We start from the raw sequence: 19,522 nt of genomic DNA on the forward strand, positions 1-19,522 counted from the left end.
TTGGACTTTTTAACCAATCAGCATCGACTGAAACTTCAGCGAGACAGGAGTAAGAAAGGAGCGTCTTGTGATGGACTCATAGAAGGTTCATCAGGTTGGATTTTGCCTGGATGCAAATCGTGTGAACTGGAACTTGAATCATTTTCTTTATCATATATCTACTTCATTTATATTTTATTCAGCTGGTTCCTGGTATAATTTAGTAAAATCGGAAAACAGATTCGGTGGGTTGTCTTTGTTTTTAGCTCGCCTGGTTGTACGCCTGACTCGTTCTGTTACTTTGTGTTTTTGCTGCCGACTGTCTCAGCCAGGTCTCCTTGAAATAAAAAAAGCTAAACGTATAGTTCCACAGCACAGTTAGTATCCTGAACAGCTCTGTTCTCTGACCTCGCCCTGACTCAGTCTGGACTTCCTATCGCCGTGAACGCCACATCCTGAATTGTGATTGTTCACTCACGCTCCTGCACGGACATGTACGGAGGCTGACCTCTCCTATAGAGAGGATGTTAATGTTAAAGGACGAGCCCTGTGACATCATTCCCTGCATAACAACATCACTGATCACACAGGCATGAGAGCTAACCGTCTGTGTGTCTGAGTGACAGGCCGCTTACGCCGAGGACGAGGTATTTCACACGCATCGGTCAGACGGGACGAGAGAAATGGAAGTCCGTAAAACACCAATGGAGGAATCCTGTGTGAGCAGATCTATCTGAATGCTTTAGCAACGTGTTGAGACATGACATCAATTATTCACACGCGGCTTTGTGACCTGCTGCGCTTGTCATTCGACATTTAACTGTCGAGATCAACCAAACGGATTATAACACTGAGGAGTGGCAAAAAACTGAACATACTGCTTTTTACAGTCCTCAAAGTGGAAATAACTCTGTGTCTGTGTGTGTGTGTGTGTGTGTGTGTGTGTGTGTGTGTGTGTGTGTGTGTGTGTGTTGAATGGTTTGTTTTTGTGTTCGAAGGTAGGCAGCCCCACAACGCTCCTCGACCCTCGGTTTGCCAGTTATGAGAGCAGTTATCTAGGCCAACCAAGTGAACTGCTTCAGATTTCAGTGATTCTACTCGACCTAATTCTACTCTGCATGTTCCTAATAAGCTCCACGAGCAGAAACGTGCTCAAACTATGGCTACTACTCGATGGAGATGCTTTTGAAGAATGGAGAGAGAGGTTAGAACGCAGAAAAGTTTGAAGATGCAAATGAGACACTTGAGCCTCGTTTCCATCAGGCGGTTCAGTTCGGTTCAGTTCGTCTCAGTGTTTCCATAGACTAAAGGTGAAAGATCCCCGAATAACCGATCTGTACCGTCCGACCCTTCTGTTGGGGTGCCAAGAATATCAAGCCGACACTAAAAAGTGGAGCTAAACACTGCAGCCTGTTGATTGGTCGAAAGAATTGTCACTTCCTTGATAGTGTTTTGTAATAAAGAGCCCAATGGTAGTCAAAGTAGATGAACTGCTGGATGTCTTCCAGCGTTAGTTTTGTTTAATGTGTCACGTTTTTCTTTTTTGTTGAATTTATTAGTTGCTATGATGCGACGCTATTACGTAGCTTACACGCCGCCTACCAAATATGGCACGGATGGCTGTGGAAACACAAACGGGATCAGGCTTAACCGAACCAATCCAAACTGAAATGAACTGATCCAGACCCAACCGCTGTGTGGAATTTGCATATGAGCTCTATAATCTTAAAAATTAAACCTAAAGAACTCAGAAAAGCCTAAAATGTCTGTCAAGGTCAAATAGTTGAGAAATATGGGCATCACTTATTTATCACATTATTTGGGGAAAAATGTTTATGACTCTTAGATATACTTAAGAATCATAGTTCATATTAAAAAAAGCAACAACATAGTAATTCTCTGCCTTTCTCGAACCCTTTTTCTCAGACACTTTAATTTAATTCATGTCGGGGTGTAAATGACCAAGACGTTATAAAACTGTTGGGACTGCACTACGGCAGTAGACACTACAAGTCTACTGCTTGTACATGGAACTTGTGTAAAAGTGCTTGTTTGGTCAACTAGAATGACCTGATTGTTATTCTAAGAGTTTGGCATCATAAGAGAAAGTAATCCTACAGAAATAGACCTTTCATGTATGACTTTGAGGCTATTCTTGAAGCTACAAATGGTAATTACACTGCTCCGAAAATCCACACTCCTCCAGACAGAGCAGTAAATGTAACCGTTCCCCGGTGTGACACATAGCCTTCCTCCCATCGGGCCTGTTGCACTTAGCTCCGATGGTGGATCAAAAACAGAGCTGGCCTTTCTCAAACTACTCCCTCCACACTCACACTGCGGCATGGAGTGAACTCCTGACTGTGATGTCACGCACACAGCAGAGTACAGAAGCCTTTGTGAAGCTGGAGGGAGACCTGGAACAGGAGCTTTATACAACTTTGAATTTATGTCTTTTAAATTATTTGTCCGCATAAATATGATGAGACTCATTTAATTTACTCCATAATGAGAAAAAAAACCTCCATCTTTGGTGAGAATATATATATAATTTTTAATCTCCACTTTGAGTGTTAAAGTTTGTGCATCTTGCATGACGAACAATAGGAGGCGTTACACCTGCTCAGTAACAAAGCATCGGTGCAGACTCGCTGTTAGAGAGTTTAACAATCTACTCTCACTCCACACTCGAGGTTTTGGAGAGGACAGCACTCAATGTGGCAGAGCAGCCTCCATGGGAGTGCACAAACTTAGTGGAAGTGAGTAGAGAAAGGATGAAGGGAGTGCAGTGAGTCCGACCGGCCATTCAGCCTCCCTTACACATTGCAGGGGAGTCAGTGTCCCTCCTTAAAGTGTAATATGTAAGGGACATTCCCATTACTCACTGAAGACAGGTGAGGCTGGACGGCTGTTTCCATGACTAGTCGTTTCTCTCTGTGTTGGATGGAACTTCACATGGGCCAAGTTACACAGTCATACAGCGTCATTGACTAACCGAGAAACGCAGCAGACCACTGTGTTATTCAGGGTTGCACTTTTTGTCAGAGGAATCCTGCAGGCCCGACAATATTTGATTTACAAAGACATTTTTTTCTACGTATGTGCAGTCAAGAAAAATTTTGAAACGACCAAATCAACAGGTTTATTTTTGTGGATGTTTTCAAAATGAATTGAATGTGTGTAGCTCCCTCTATTCTGCCATGTCACTGTTCTTTCTGATCACTGTTCTTTCAAGGGTTTCTTTTAAATGGATGTCTGAAGGACATTTTTTTAAGACAGTGGCCACTTATCATGGACATTAATTACCTTGAAATGGTTCGTTGGGAAACTAAATGAGATTTGACAGAAGTTACTCTTTCACAACTCATCACTCCACAACAGTAATGACGGGACAGTGTTGGCGAGGTGAGAGCGCAGGGCTGCACGTTTTTGAGTGTGTCCAAATAATGAATGTAATGAACCAAACATCACTGTGGATGCAAATGCGTTCATGTTATCAGCGTGCCTGTTTGTACCACGGATTTAACACAGACTTAGTCTGCATACAAGATTACATACAAGACAGACGACCATTGTGAAACAGTCGTTTTTTGTGGGGTTTTTGTAGGCATGGCTCACAGTAATGTGGAAGAGAATTTAACTGAACTGTAATTAACCTAAGATACATACATATATACATCATCATAAACTCACGTAAATTGACAGAACAACAAACAAACCTGTTCTCTGACACCAGACAACCTCCTCGCACTATAAAACCATTTAAATAATCTTTAGTATTACATATTTCCAGTTTACAGAAGTGTGCCTGTTATTCCCTCAATTTCTCCTCTGCTGACATGCCCGATAGTCGGCTGCGGTCACATCGACAGCCTGACTAAAAAGTATAATTCTTCACCTTAAATCTCTTTTAAGAGTTTGTGTTTGTCTGCCGAATTAAACCACACATTATACTTTTTTAACTGGTTGTTGGTCAGTATTATCGAGTTGTCATATCTAACCGATAAAGCATCACAACAGGGAATTGCTAGATTTACCAATCAGATTCTGCAATAAATATTGTTTTATACTGAAGCGCTCCATGGGTGTTTTGTTTTTTTAATATGTAATCCTGGTTTTTAAATGACTTAGTGAAGCCCACCTCTTCTGTGTGCTTCCTGAGTGCCTTCTCCCGTTCATATTGGGTTACGAGCTGCTCGTTGTCCTCCTTCAGCAGCTCCAGCTCCACTTCGTGCTCCTGGTTCACCGCGAACACCGAGTCCAAGTTCTCCAGGACGGCGACGACCAGCGGCATCAGCTCCTTCACCACGTCCTCGTCGTATTTCTCGATCAGCCGCTCAAACTCGCGATATATTGAACTGGCCAGACCCGAGACTCTCTCTGACATCATGGTGGAGTTGCCGGACTCGTCCTGATACAGGACCACTTCGTCCAGCTCCATTTTTCTGCACTTTATTTCCCAGCTAACGTTAATGAGCTAGCCACAAGCTTCAGCTGGCCAGAGGCTGTCTACTCTCAGCACAGTCACAAAACAGTGCTCCTAAAACATATCTCTACACTATGTGGTGTACTTGAAAGACTTCATTAACAGACTGTTCACCTTAGTCGTTTGAGTGGCTGACTTTACAAAGCTTGCTAGCCTTGTAGCTAGCAGTACGGAAAAGTCTTACTTCTCTCCTGATTAGTTTCCCTGTCCAACAGATGAGCTCCTGCTGCTGCCTTCATGCACTGTCGGAGAAACAGAGACGCATGCAGCTAAACGACACGGCAAAGAACACCGCTGGATGAACTTAATATTTCAGTGGACACCGGGTGTCAGCGACGTTATTCAGACAAAAACGCAGGTTTATAATAGTAAATAGTTGCTTTTAATGGTCGAAATGGCTACTGACTTCATGTTATTGTAGTTAAGAATTATATTCATCCGTCCTGATGCTCAGAGATATAGTTGATGTTATGTGACGTTTAAGGGGGCGGAAAAAACAGCCTCAGGCAATCAGCTAGTTATTCAATTGAAAACGTTTACTTGTATCTTAAGAATAGTGCATGGCGTTCATCTAGAAACTTATGTCCATTCTAATTTCTCACAAACAATTTTAGCCACTAGCTTTATTACTTTCATGCCACCTTTAATTTGCAGTATAAACTGAGCGCGTAATTCTACAGTTTAAGCCTGCTATTTGAAGTCCTTTTTTTCTATTTTATCCATCTTTGACGTTGTACAGACCATAGACAGACTATACGCGTTTTATTTTACCACGCCAATGATATGAAACAAGATTTTACGAGGAACACGTGAAGATGTCATGTGTTTGTTTCGGGACGCCTCGCTTGCGTCACATGCTAAACAGGGTTGATGGGGGATACTGTAAAAAAACAAACAGGTAATCCTTTTGAATCTATTGCATGGGCATATTTTTATATCATTATATCACAAGTAGGCGAATATGTGTATATAGATTTTGCCGAGGTATGGATCAAATTCAAATAGCTGTCCTTTTAAAATACGATATTTAACTACATTGAAGAGGTTGATGTATATCGAGGGGTAGAAACTGTATTTTTATGATTTATAAAAACTTACTGGATAAAACAGGAGTGCTTCACAAAAGCTTTTATTTAGATCAAGGGATCCAATGCAATCTATTGAGGTGTTGTAATAGTTATGCAGGCATCAGTTGAACCCAACTTTAATATTATACATTACCTGAAAAAAAAGATGTAATATTCATGGTAAGTAAACAGGTTCCCACAAAATGTACAAATACAATCCCTCTACCTTTGCTATCTTTTTTGCCAGACACCATGCACTATGAAAACTGCATTATTGAAAATGCAGAAGAAAACCTGCAGGGAATACACAGCAATCATCAGTCATACTTTAAAGCAAATTCTTTTTCCTGCATAGGCACTGTTCGTCCTGATGTTTTAAATATTCAAACACGGATAAAAAGACCATCAACGGTTACTATACAATAAAGACGTAATGCTTCCATCCACATTTTCAGATACAACTCTCATCTTCATAGTCCACAGTTGACCCGTCAGGAAGACAGTATCGCTCACTTTCAGTGACTTTAGGGCAACTTCACCACCAGTCATACGGTAGTCACGCAAACATAAAGTGTTCACAATCACATTACAGTTAAACTGCAGCACTGTCAAATACTGTACACAATGAACATTCAAAGATCATGGCATTAAGTTGCTCATTGAGGAACTTGAGATAAAACAAATTATATAAATTAAATTATGAAAAGTGCGATATGACAACAATCCTCGTGCTCCAAGATGTTAACCAATTAGGTGCATTCATGGAGCTCACAACACGTCAATCTGTGTGGTTTCACGGCTCTGACAACAATCCAGCTTAAGGAGCACAGACACAAAAGGGCCAGTCTTAATGACACATTTCAGATGGCATTGTGCTGGCTGTTGCTTAAAGACGACGGGCACAGGGGGAAGGGTCTGTCACTAGTCAGGCTGCTGAGTGCTCTGAGCACAGCGTCAGGCATGTGGTCTGCGAGCATCCTGGGACTGATCAAAACACTCCTGAACGCCATTTCATTGGACCAGTCAGCACGGTACCGGACCTGGGAAAAGCAGGACCTGAGGAAAAGACAGGAATTAGTGGCCAATTCAACTCTTTGATTGTCATTTAAACAGAGTCTACAGCCTTCTTCTACCGAGCCCTAGTACACATTTAGATTTTAAACCCCTCGCATCTGTGAGCTGCTGTATTAGCTTGACTTTAACATGATGACATACTTTATACACATATTCCATTTTCATGCTTTTTCAGAGACGTTTATTCAACTGTAAGGTCAACAGGCTTTCTCAATAATAATGTATCAATCAACAAATAGAATCTACATTATTTCAAACTACCACAAGGGGAAAAACAAAAAGAATAATATATTGTCTAGTTTTGTGACTAACTGCAGACAGACCTCCGTGACGGGCCGTCTTCTGTGATGTGCAGAATGCGTCCGGGCAGGAACAGAGGTAAATGTGCAGCTGTGTGTGCGGGTGAGTCGTCCGACGCCAGGCTCTGATAAGATGACGAGTGGCGTATAATCAGTGACTCCTCTCCGAGCAGCGGCTGGCTGAGCTCCTCCTCCCTCCTGTTGTCCATCTCAGTGGGGAAGTCGTCGGGGTCTCCCCCAAACAGCTCATACCAACATCCCTGCAGCAGGATGCGGTACTGCAACACACGCAGACAAAGACGTCTGGAATGACTGCAGATATGGAAAGATTTACCTGGAGATGTGAAAACGGCCCAAGTGTCTGAGCTTTGAATGACTCTCACCTTTGGCTTATTGCAGTTGGAAACTATTTTAAGAATCCTCCTCTTCAGATCCTCCATATTGGGAATGCTTAATCTTTACAAAACAGTGAAAGAAAAGTTATCACCAGAGAAAGGAATACTTGCAAAAGAAAAACACAACTGTTTAAAGGAACAGAGGGGAAAAAAAAGAGTGTGCGAGTTGTGCTCATTTCTCCTCCCCCTGTGCCTGTAATAACAGGGTCAAGCCAAATATAGAGACTCTATCATGCTTGAGTCTATAATAGTCCAACACGTTCATATTGGCCATTTGAAGACCAGAGTCTGCAGTGCACTTCAAGTACGTTTGTGCCCTCAGTGAAAACATAACCACCACTACATCTACAGAGCTAGAAGAGACAGCTTTAACCATTCACACTTTATGTAACAGTGGATGTTACAAACAAGCAGTCAAATAGTTTGTCTTAGTGATTTCTTCATAGATTGCATTTTGGAGTCCTTTGAAACTCTCCACACGGATCATAGCATACAGAAAACACACGTCTTTAGATGTCTGCAGGCCACACATTTGACTTCGGTTTGGGAACACACTGTCCAGTTCATCCACATTACTTCCCTCTCTTCTGGACTCTGCCTGATTCAATTCAAAGTCGTCCATCGTTTATGTCTCACAGAGAGAGGAACTTTCTCCATGTTACCCTCATATAGATCCTTCTTGTATGAGATCCACGTCAACTCAACCACAGCTGGACGCTCGTTTTGGGGATTTTTGTCTTGGCGTTGGTTTTGGAGCCAAATCTTTCCAAGTCCTTTCAGGTATTTGCCATTGGACAATTGAACCAACCCAATTATGGCTAATTCTGTGTAACCCCCTCCCCCTCTCCCAAGCCAACTTAGTGGCATTAGCCCCACTTCAGGCCCAGAGACTTATTACTCCCCACCATTGAAAGTCCAACAAGCCGTCATTATTTATAGTTTGAATCATGAAAATATTTACCCCTAATGCCACAGGAAAAACTCCAAACATTGCTGACAAGACTCTGATGTTGATCTGTTGTAACTGAGTTTTGACACCTGTGTCCCATTCAAAGAATTCCCTCTATCTATTCCACCAGCAGAGAGAGAGAATCACTTCCTTGATTCTTGACTTTCTCTTTGTTTTGATTGAGAGCCCCCTGGTGGCTGAATTTACATACTGCGCATTTAACTAAGCTATGAGGGCTTACGTTTGTCACGCTGGTGTGTGAAGAAAGGCATATTCAGTTCTTATCCATGTGTGGGTGTAGTGATGTGAATGTAGGTCCACATTAATGTTAGTGTTAATGACAAACCTGACCAACCTTTGACCTGACTCATTCATGTTGACTTAATTGGTTCTATTTATTTATTTATTCCTTGTTTATGTATTCTCATATAAATTACTGCTAGCATACTTTTATTATCCTTTTCTGCTGTTGTTTTCTTTCCCTTGTACATGTCTATTTATTTAATGTTCACTATCTCTTTTTTGTAGCCTTTGGGGTGTGTGTGTGTGTGTGTGTGTGTATGTGTGTGTGTGTGTGGGGGGGGGGGGGGTGTTATATTTGTTTGTGTTTCCTAGGAGAAAGAAAAGAACATAAATAAAAGCTTTTTCTTACCTGGGAACCAAATCCTTTCCGAGCACAACAGAGACCACAAAGTCCTTGGAGTAATCAGCGAGAGCTTTACTGTACGATGAAGAAAAAAAAAAAAAGACAGAGGAGGAAAAGTTAAGATAATAAGGAGTCGAGGCAGCTTGGGAGCGGTTTATGCTCCGTAATGCCTTTCCACGTAATCTTGGATTTCTGCACTGAAAGAGAGTTTATACAAAGCTGTGATGGTGAAGCAGCACCTTGTTAATACTGATTGAACGTTTGTTTTTGGCTTCTGAGTGTTTTAGGAAGGGTTGTGGCTCCATACATGCACTTTGCTTTTTTATATTTTAAAGGCCAAATGGAAACTGTTATCTTAATTTGACACAGTCAAGAAGAAATCCTGAGAGGTACAATCATTCCTCTCACCTTCACTGCAGCCAGCTGTCTCTTTCTTCAAAATGATTGTGTGAATGGAGAGTGAATGAGAGTTCACTTACAGGTTTGTTTTTGTAAAACTTTAAATTCAAAGTAAAACATCTCTTTCAGGTCCTGTTATAAATTCGACCCCTGGGCCGTCTATGGTCTGTGTTTTTCCTCTGCAGCTTCGCGGTTCAGTATTTCTTACCTGAGGAGTCCCCCTGGTGGAGAGAATGAGTAGCACTGCAGAGTGGGGAAAGAATTGCGCAAGAGGATGGCCAGTAGTGAAGCGGTGCCAGCTCCCAGACTGTGACCAGTGATCACCAGTTTATACTCCTACAAACAGAGGAAGACAGGAAACATGTCACATCTTCATAATGTTTGACCTCTGCTTCGAATCAAGGATCTGCCACAGCACAAAAAAACCCCCAAAACTTTACGTCACAAAGTATGCACTTTGTCCAAACTAGCGTGAGTGTACGTTAAAGAAATTAAAATGTATTTGCAGTACTCGTGATGTGCATTTCTTTCCTTACAAACTGGATTAAAGCAAAACAGTAAAGTCTGCAGCTGAAGAGGCACGTCGTACCGGTGCGATGGAGAAAGCTTGGTTCAGGATGCCATCATTCATCAGCTTCTTGTAGATGTAACCTGCTGCTTGGCAAATGCCCTGCAGGAGTCAGGGACAATGCAACATTAACACAAGGAGTAATGAACAACAAACAAACCATTGAAAGAGGAGGGAGAGGAGTCAGAGAGGAAGGTTAGACTGAAGATCACTTTAAACTGCTGATGTAACGCACTGCACTTTTTGTTTGAATTTCATATAAAGAAGAGGAATATGCTTTTTAAGAAGCTATTTTCATGCACGGTGTGTTTTAAATGGACATTTACCTTGTGAGCGTAGCAGGCTCCAGTCACTCCTTCTATCGGCAGGTTCTCACATTCAGCAGACAGGTCTGTCAGGACGTCCTGTAGGACAGATGGATAGGAATTTCACATTTGCAAAAAAAAAAAAAAAACAACTCCTGATATTTGCACGAGAAGCTGTAATGTATGTGTTCACGCGAACCGCTGCCTTTGTCATTCGGACTGCACCGACAGATTCTCCTACCAGCATCCAAGTGTGGTTGTGAGAACGCAGCAGGATATCCTCTGGGGAATTTACCTCAAGCCAACGGGAGGGGCATTAATACACTGTGAGAGCTGCCCGGTCTTAAAGTGTGTGCAGGTAATTAAACAGCTGCAGCCACGTTTTCTGTTCGCCAGTTTGTTCTGCTCCTCTGCTCTGCAGATTCCACTGAACTACACGTAACATAAATAAACATAAATAAAGGATCTTTAAACTTTGACGTTTGTTTGGAGACATTTGTTGTCGCACCTGCATGTGATCTCACTCACTCATCGCACTCTCACTTCCTATTTTCACTCTTCTTCTTTTTTTTTATAGGAACACTATTTAAGGACAAAGTGTGACCTTCAGACGTCCATCAGAGACAGGCCCTCTGTACAGACAGGGAAGTGACTCTGCCCACGAAGAAGAAGGGACATGTTTCATGTTCCCGCATGGCATGAATGCTCAAGGCTTTAATTTAATGTAACTTTAACTTTATTTGTAAAGGGACCATGTAAAATATTGAACATAAATGTTGCCATTTGATGTGTTGCACCAGATTTAGCTCAGAGCTAGTTTACATCTGCAGTCCCTCGGTTACAATTAAACATATCACACAGTTATGCAAAATATAAAATGTCTGTAACAAACATAGCAGATTATCTACACACGCCCACTCAGCACTGGCACCTAAATTTCTTTCTGCACTCGTATTTTAGACTAACACTGTATATCAGGAGTGCCCAACAAGTCGATCGCGAGTCAATGGAAATATTGCGCAATCACAGCCGGCGAGGACGGTCCGCGGAGGGTCTGAGAGCTCAGCCGCGCATCTCCAAGATTTTGCAATGATGCGGACGTCTTCGCGCCGACCGCTTTGCTATGATTGGCGACAGAGCGAGATATGTATGACAGGAAGTTGGCAGCTGTCAACATTAGCTAGCAGCTAGCGCTCAGAGCGTTTACACACTCCTAAACTTAACGTGTGTGTGTGTGTAAGGAGGGAGGGGATGTGTGACAACAAGAAAGAGCGTTGTGAAGTTAGTTACTGCAGACTGGAGAGAATGTGTGTGGGTTTGCGATGTTGACACTGCACTGGTAGATCACGGGAAGTTGGCTACTTGAAAAGTAGATCTTGGATCAAAAAAGGTTGGGCACCCCTGCTGTATATGTTTCATGAGGAAATGAGAGAAATAAACGGTTGAGAAAAAAAGACTGTTGTGTGATTTTAATAAGGGCAGACTGAGTCCAAACTCACCTTCAGAGACAGCGTTCCTCTGACAGCCACCAGAACAGCCTCCCTCTTGTGATCCAGAGCCACGAAGAACGGAATCTCATAGATCTGTCAAATGACAAATCAAAATAAACACTCGTTTACTCGACGACAAACATATTCTGCAGGAATCAAACAACAACTCAAGGAGAGTGTTTCTGAGTGGGGAAAAGGTCGACCTGGTTGTGGAAGCTGACGTGGATGAAGTCTCTGTACTGCAGACCAGTGCTGTGCAGGATGGAGGAAAAGTGACAGCCGAGGTGGTCTCCTCCCACAATGTCGTACTCTGCTGCATGACTCCTACAGCTGATACAAACAAGATATGTTTCAGGTATTTATTTTCACCAAGAAAGACAGTTACACAAAAAAAGAAAACATTAAGCAAGAATAGGAAGTGCAGGAGAGGTTATAAAACTCAATATGGGCTTAAAAAAGGACCTCCCCAAGAAATACAGAAAATAAATCAACAACAACAACCATATGCATTTTAAGATGGGGTTGCCTAGGTTACGGAGTGGGTTTCTACGGGTACTCAGCTGCCGGGAGCCTAACGGGGCTGTTTTTTTTTTGATACACCTAAAGTCCTACTGGCTCGGAGAAGTACGAAGGGTCTTACCAGTCTCCGCTGAGCTTGCAGGGTCCAGTGAAGAGGTTGGAGTAAACGTACAGCGGCCAGCCGTAAGCCGCTGCAGCAAACTGCATACAGTGAGCCGCTTTCTCCAACTCTGCCTCCAAATCTTCTCCCTTCAAAGGTTCAAGGATGAACATGCAGATTTTAAAGATTAGGGTTACGTGTCAGAGACGTACATGACACAGACAGCTTTACGCGACAACGATCTGAACACAAACCGCAGAAGGGGTGTTACGTTCCCACTTTTTATTCCACGTTTAGACGAGAATCTGTGGGTGGAAATCTGCACATGTGCACACGGTGACAAAAGAGTGCAGGAAATTTTAAGTCGTGTGAATGCCATGTAGAGAGGTGGTACTGTGAGCTCTGTCATACAACACCAAGAGCACACACATTCTTCTTTAACTCGGCTGAACTGCTGAAAAGACACCTGGATAGATATCAGAGCAGCGAGGGCAACTTGAATGTCCAACCAGGGCTTTAAAGTGAAGAAAAATCCTGAGCCTGAAAAATTTTGCTTCAAGGGCAATTGGCAAAAACGGAAAATGTCTTTCTGTTTGGATGATTTCTCGATAACATTGTACAAATCAGAGGATAATTCTTAAATTTCCGCATTACATGGGTGCAAAAGAACCTTGGCAGGATTTGACACCATGTGGACAGAGTAGGTGAGGGTTCTTTTTCCTTGCTTGTGTCTCTTGTCTTCTTGCCCCTCATCACAACACGGTTATCCATTAAAATGCTGACTACCTGGTGCTACTCATAGGACAGCAGGACATCTGCAGCATTGGCAATATTTATAGATAGACATAACGGGTTCTTTTCTGTTTAATGGGTTAATTATTTAATTATTTCACGCCACATGCCTCGCTGCTGAGTTCAGTAGTGCCTGAAAAATGTAAGCCTGGTCCGACTGATGGAAATAATCCGACGTGTTTGTTGTGGTTTTTTCCGTACTGGACATGGATGTGACGTCGACGCGTACACGAGGAGAGCCAGTGTGAGCAGCTCAGAGCACACCTCTTCGTTTTCAAACCCTTCAGACGGGAACTTGACGGTGCAGTGTTTTGAAAATTTCCACTCTGGAGGGTGGGTTCTTTTTTTTTCTAAGCCCCGAAAACGCCGTAGCCGTCTAAACGAAAGGCACATCTGATTGAAATATTTAGTTGCTTTCTCGTGGGAACGTTGTGGTGTAAAACCAGGCTTAATATTTCTGACTTCTTTGCAGTCTGCTACAGCAACAAAGACGACAGACTCCTGCACTCACGATGGGGGAGGAAGGACTGTGATCAACCGTGACCTCTGGGTCTCTGCTTCGCTCCATCTTATCCTGCTCCTGGTGCAGTAAAGCCAGACCAGCTGCGATGTCACTGGGGACAAGGTCCGTGTCCTGCAAGGCCAAAGGAAACAAAACCATCGTTTCATGAAGGATTCTTCTGCGGGATTATCTTGTTTGTTCACAATATGTAACTAACTGTGAGGCGCGGAAAAAGGAGCAGGCAGAAGAGAGAAGGCTCCACTTACAGAGAAAAACCCGCTGACGAGCTGGGCGATGCTGGAGAACGCCGCTCGGTGACTTTCGTCTTGTGGCAGACAGCAGCACAGGAGCCGCAGCCTGCTCTCCCACACCTTCACGGCCAGGGAGCGAGCTGTGGAGAAGAACTGGGTGCCTTCGTTGCTCTGCAGGTCTCGCACTCCCAGCGGCTCCATGGCGGCAGGCCGGGGCCGCGGGTTACCGAGAGGGTCAAACACAAACAGCACACCTATGGCGGTGAACAGCAGGATGATCCAGCTGTTGGGACACAGAAAGAGAGTTCAAACTCAACCAAAGCACCTTCCTGACTATAACGCGTTACAACTTGTAATATTATAGAACTCTACACAACCAACCTGGCAACGACTGCCGCTATGACGGCGCCCACCGTGGCAGGATCGCAACCTTTGCTGTCGTCAGACACCCACACAGCTCCGAGACACGCCCACACCAGCTCAGGGATGTACAAGAGAGCCCGCAGGTAGACCAGGGCCGGCATGGAGCGCCGTGGGCCCGGGTTAGTAATGGTACCTGGATATTAAAAAACCAAAGACTTCTGTTCAACCTCTAAAATATCAATGATTCACACGACACATGATGATTTAACAAGCTGCTGTGTATTAAGATGTTACACTGGGATGGGACCCATCCCATTTTATCAGCCTCCGATAAAATGTGGTAGCCTAACTACTATTTTTTTTTCTCAAAAGAAGGAGTGAAGGAGCCTTTAAGAAGATAGTTGAAATGACTTCAAGATTTTCACCGACGTCCACTTGCCTTTGAATTCATTTAAAAATGAATACTGAACAGTTTTTCTTTCATTCATTTCAGTCTTTCAGTATAAAGAATGTGTGGATATCAATCAGAGGAACTGTCTTGCATACTTTCATTGCATATTGCTTAATAACCTGTGTGTTGATACGCGTTGCTAAAGGCATTGTGAAGCAAAAGAGTCGTAACCCGGGAATTTCCCGCTGCAGCAAATGTTCTGACCTGCCCGATTATCTTCACGTGTTACCATCACCGGACTTCAAGCTTCATTTACCTTGGGCGCTGACGTAGACAGTGGCACATAATGACAGGATGATGAGCGACAACACAACCAACAGTCCGACCAGATAGCTGTGAAGAACTCCTCTTCCATTACAATCAAAGTGACCCTTGTGATAAGTGAACAGGATCATGGTGCCGATCCACCTGAAGAGAAAAGAAGAAGTTCATCAAAACACATCAGAGTCGTCAGCGGCTGGCTAATCGTTCCCCTTTCTACCCAATAAGAAGAGATCTTTCTGGGACCCAGTTTAAGAGGGGCCAATAAAGGTGAGCAAAAACACATAATAACACATGTTTTAAACTAAATACTCATAACACAAAATTTGATTAATTGTTGGGCTGGCCCTTTGAACTTAACTTGATGTTTGTATGTGCACAGCCTTTCCTATGGCACAAAGGAAAGGAGGCTAAGGCCCAAAAGAAGATCCGAGCCAAGCCAAGAGGTGAGTGCTAGCCAGAAGGCCACTAATCTAACACTCATCCATTTAGATCATTAAATGACATAAAATGGCCCAGACAGATCTGCAGACAGGCCTGGTGTCATGTTTCACGAGCTCAACTTGAGGCATGGTGGAGATTAAAGAATGTGCCCAACTTACCAAAGCACGCGAAAAAAGAGTTCAAAACATCCGGGGAAAACGAGGTCATCACTGGCGATCCCCCACCGCCGACCAAACACCACAATTCCAGGCATGTTGGAAAATCAACCGGTCCTCAATATCCCAGTGATGGTTATGAAGCTTGTCAGCACAGTGCAGAGGGTTGGGTTGTCTCAGACCGTGAACACTTCATCACTGCTGAGGCTCCTGGCTTCATCTCCTGCTGTCACATCATCACTTCCTGTCTTGCCTAACTGATTGCCTAATCGAAGTCTTCCTGCTGGTCGTGTAAACAAGCTGCTAGCTGAAGATAAAGAGAATTTTAGTTTGTTTCTGTTAATGTAATCCAGTCCAGTCTTCGCTGATGAGGAGGTATAAGCTTTATGTTGATTTCAAACACACTGCTGCAGCACGTGACTCGTCAGTACTAAAAGCACATTAGATCATGTTAACACGAAGGGAGCAGCAGCTGGATCTTTGCGCGTCGAGCATTTAAGCTAGGTAAAAAAAAATACTAGTTATAAATAACTCGCGACAACAAAATAATAAAAAACACGTTGTTCACTTCGTTTTGAACAAAACGGTTACTCAACATGTTACGCGGAGCTATTATCTCCTTTATGTAACATTAATCACAGCTACATTTAGACGACTGGGCTGTTTTGTTTCCCTAAAAAAAAACACCATCACTTTCCGTCCTCTGATGGCTTCCTCCTTCCACAGAGACCATCAGAGAACAGTTCCGCCTCTACCTTCCCTGAACACAAAGCGCCCCCTCGTGGTCAATTCTAGCTTCATACATTTATTTTGTACTTCACTGTTTGTGATCTAAATTATGAAATGTCTGGACCTAAGTTAAACATTGCCATAATATCCTATAGTCTTGTGTTAAATTGAACCCAGTTGCTCAAATTAACATGTCCCTGTCTTTAGTTTTATCAAGGGAAATAGTCTATATACAATGGGATTTTACATTTATCAGCTGCATGAAAGGTAGTGTTTCTCCTCCTTTGACTCTAGTAACTTCCCTTTTTTTAAAAAAAAAATATGAATAATAAACCTTTACAGCATAGCCTGTATTCACCGACCGGGGTTTGTATACATCGTATACCATTTATCTGTCATTTGTAACTGCGTAACAGGCGTTTATGTTGTTTGGTCTCATATTATCAACATCACAGCGCTACGTTACGCTTGTTAGCTATAGAATACTGAGGTTCGTCCACGCGGGGTGTGTGGTTCCATGGTGTAATGGTTAGCACTCTGGACTCTGAATCCAGCGATCCGAGTTCAAATCTCGGTGGAACCTGACTTTTTACCCCACACCGCTTTCTCTCACCAACCGTGTCAACGTTGGACTACAGTGTGGAGAAAGAGACAACTTACTGTGACATTTTTAGCGTCCATACTTTAATTAGCAGGTCGCAAGAGGCAACTACCACAGCGCCGTAATGACGTCAGTCCAACATGGCGACACACATAGCTCGACGGTCCTCTTTCCTCCGGAGTGTAATCTTTTCACATGCTCAAAACCTAAGGAGTGTTGTTATAAGATACATAAATATCAATTTACAACCGAGCGTGGGCTACGCGACACGAGGGACTGACGTCACACAGGTGAGTGAATTAACAGCAACACGATTCAGACATCGTTTCTAGTGTCACTGACCAAAGACCAAAGTAAACAAGGAATTAACCGACTGCATTATTAACCGACTGCATTATCAAAGTGAACGAAAACAGCCTCTTACTAAATAAGTCAGGATTTGTGTGCAGGTGGAGCAATCTGCTGAGTAAGGCTTTAACAAAAATGATGTCATCATCATGTTGCTACTTTAAGTCTTAACTTCAAACATCTTTTAGTGAATTTTTTTTAGAAGTGCATTTAACATCCCCAAAGCACAAATTAAATGGATCAAATATTCAGGCTCAAGTACAGGTGTACAGAACTGGAAAATGAACAAGAAACTAACCTTATTGTTTCATATTTTCAGGAAGACCAAGTGCACATTCCAGTAGGTAAATACATGCAGGCTTTCCACTGACTCACATAAAATGAAACACGACTTTATGTATTGTTGTCTCATTATACTTCTTGTCATCCTGGCTTTTAGACCGTCTGACAGTCTCTTACAGCAGAAGCAGCGGTCCTGGTGGTCAGCACGTAAATAAAGGTTCTTAAAGTTGATTATTTATAAAAGTTCTCAATTCTTAAATTAAGCTTGAACAGAAGATTCATGACTCTAATCAGCTCTTATCAGGAATCTTAAATCTTTTCTGCTAGTCTGACTAAGTTTCTTGTTTTATATTGTCATCTCTTTTCACAGTCAGCACAAAAGCAGAGATTCGATTCCACTTGTTAACAGCAGAGTGGATCCCAGAAGATGTTAGACGCAAAATCTTTGAAAAGGTTTGTTTTACCAAGCCCTGTCATCATGATTAAAACCTGAATTGTTGAATACAATTTTATTGTAAGGTACGCAGTTGTATCACCGTAGAGCTTAACATTAAAGTGTTGTATATTATTTTTTTAATCCGTTTGTCGTAAGTGTTTTCTAATAGGTTTTTAAATTAAATAGTTTTTTTTTTTTTCTTTTTGACTCTGTAAAATGTCTTCAAGTAAACTGATATGTATTCATTGCTTGGTGTTGCAGAACAAAAACCGCGTCAATAAGTCTGGGGAGCTGCTGGTGACCTCAGAGCTGAGCAGGAGTCAGCAGAGAAACCTTGCTGATTGTGTACAAAAGATTTCTGCCATCATCGCTGAGGCTAGTGAGAAGCCACATGAGCCAACAGCAGAGGACATAGCTCTTAGGGCAGCCAGGTATTAACCAGTGCTGCACACTCTTTATCTACACACCTTGATCATGAATGTATTGTTTATTAACAGCTCACTTGCTGTGCAGGTTACAGAAGAGGGATAAAGAGAGACTCAGACAGAAGAAGATTCACTCAGCAATCAAGCAGAGCAGACGACTGGATTATGACTAATGGATTGAACAATAAATGTAAACTTCTTATGCTTGTATGGTCAATAATAACATATTCATATTTCTACTGTTGTTTTTATGGACAATGTATCAAAAAGAAGAATATATGCATATTTATGTTTGTGGAAATATATGATATAATTGGTAATGCATTAAAAATGTAGTATACCTACCTAAATAAAAGTTTACAATAAAACATGACATGACATTTTAATAAACACATCCTGTTGAAGCCATACACTAAAACATGTTGGCGATGTAGAAAGAGAGAGGTCATGTAACAATAGCAGGAGTAAAACTAGCAGAGGATGGTTTCGATCCATCGACCTCTGGGTTATGGGCCCAGCACGCTTCCGCTGCGCCACTCTGCTCATGAGATCACATTTGGTCTTAACTTTCGTTTTGTATTTGACAAAGTTGTCCAATGTTAAAACTTCATTTTCTAATGATGGCGTCTATTGACACAAGCAACTTTATTTGCTATGAGAAAAAAAATACTTGAATTAACACAAATGAATACAAATGTAAAAAAGTAAATTCAGGAAATAAATACATAAATATACTTTGTAAATTATAAAGATATTTAGTTATTTCTTCATTTATTTATGTAATTACTTTGTTTATTTTTTATTTATATAATCTACTTTTTTCATCATTTAGTTCTGTATTGCTCCATTTACACTTTTACTTATGTAAAAAAAATAGTCAAATCTGTTTGTACTGAACATTTTCTATTTCATAAATATTTCAGCCCTAGCTAACATTAAAAAGAAAAATAACTGTCAATAACTAATAATGTTGAGCATTCGCCCTGGAATAAAATCCCTCAAATTTATCCCCAAGATAAATTTAGAACAAAAAAAAAAAAGAAAAATAATAAAATGTGCCATCTGTATGAGGGGGGCCAAATACTATTATTCATCAATAGAAAAAAAATCCAATCAAGAATCGCAAATGGCCCCCAGGCCGCACTTTGGACACTCTTGCGATCATAGACTTGCGATAGACTGTTTACAATGTAATTAAGAACTTCA

At 42.0% G+C, this 19,522-nt stretch overlaps 3 protein-coding genes across 4 annotated transcripts in view; 1 reads left to right on the plus strand and 2 right to left on the minus strand.

Moving 5' to 3' along the window:
* The window catches only part of spag9b (sperm associated antigen 9b), a 46,650-nt gene extending 41,121 nt beyond the window's left edge, over positions 1 to 5,529 (minus strand). The window contains exon 1 of one of the 2 annotated variants that reach the window (XM_079372761.1): positions 4,121 to 5,529. In XM_079372761.1, coding sequence (XP_079228887.1) covers positions 4,121 to 4,420 — 300 coding nt within the window. In that variant the 5' untranslated portion in view covers positions 4,421 to 5,529. The remainder of the gene's footprint in view (positions 1 to 4,120) is intronic. The other variant, XM_079372762.1, reaches the window with a different exon arrangement.
* A 49-nt stretch (positions 5,530 to 5,578) lies between these two features.
* daglb (diacylglycerol lipase, beta) lies at positions 5,579 to 16,261 on the minus strand. Its single transcript, XM_079372768.1, has 15 exons — positions 15,499 to 16,261; positions 14,892 to 15,043; positions 14,203 to 14,377; positions 13,837 to 14,104; positions 13,580 to 13,702; positions 12,298 to 12,425; positions 11,861 to 11,987; positions 11,667 to 11,750; positions 10,189 to 10,266; positions 9,884 to 9,964; positions 9,503 to 9,630; positions 8,902 to 8,970; positions 7,289 to 7,361; positions 6,930 to 7,183; positions 5,579 to 6,588 (listed from the first exon to the last, which is right to left on the minus strand). Exons 1-15 carry the CDS (start codon positions 15,591 to 15,593, stop codon positions 6,393 to 6,395), a joined length of 2,031 nt encoding a protein of 676 aa, XP_079228894.1. The 5' UTR covers positions 15,594 to 16,261; the 3' UTR covers positions 5,579 to 6,392.
* Positions 16,262 to 16,788: 527 nt separating this feature from the next.
* On the plus strand, positions 16,789 to 18,689 carry mrpl58 (mitochondrial ribosomal protein L58). Its single transcript, XM_079333721.1, has 6 exons — positions 16,789 to 17,115; positions 17,493 to 17,517; positions 17,613 to 17,672; positions 17,826 to 17,908; positions 18,153 to 18,322; positions 18,405 to 18,689. Exons 1-6 carry the CDS (start codon positions 16,966 to 16,968, stop codon positions 18,487 to 18,489), a joined length of 573 nt encoding a protein of 190 aa, XP_079189847.1. The 5' UTR covers positions 16,789 to 16,965; the 3' UTR covers positions 18,490 to 18,689.
* The last annotated feature ends 833 nt before the right edge of the window (positions 18,690 to 19,522 follow it).

The sequence above is a fragment of the Symphodus melops genome, assembly GCF_947650265.1.
Source record: "Symphodus melops genome assembly, chromosome: 21".
NCBI classification, from domain to species: domain Eukaryota; kingdom Metazoa; phylum Chordata; class Actinopteri; order Labriformes; family Labridae; genus Symphodus; species Symphodus melops.

What these genes read in the sequence shown, in the direction of transcription:
- daglb (XM_079372768.1), bottom strand. Translation starts at nt 15,593, where the DNA reads ATGCCTGGAATTGTGGTGTTTGGTCGGCGGTGGGGGATCGCCAGTGAT. An exon ending in CTCTTTTTTCGCGTGCTTTG is followed by an intron (nt 15,044 to 15,498) that starts GTAAGTTGGGCA and finishes TTTTCTCTTCAG; the next exon opens with GTGGATCGGCACCATGATCC. An exon ending in TGCAAGCTCAGCGGAGACTG is followed by an intron (nt 11,988 to 12,297) that starts GTAAGACCCTTC and finishes TGTTTGTATCAG; the next exon opens with CTGTAGGAGTCATGCAGCAG.
- mrpl58 (XM_079333721.1), top strand. Translation starts at nt 16,966, where the DNA reads ATGGCGACACACATAGCTCGACGGTCCTCTTTCCTCCGGAGTGTAATC. An exon ending in TGGTCAGCACGTAAATAAAG is followed by an intron (nt 17,673 to 17,825) that starts GTTCTTAAAGTT and finishes CTCTTTTCACAG; the next exon opens with TCAGCACAAAAGCAGAGATT. An exon ending in GACGCAAAATCTTTGAAAAG is followed by an intron (nt 17,909 to 18,152) that starts GTTTGTTTTACC and finishes TTGGTGTTGCAG; the next exon opens with AACAAAAACCGCGTCAATAA.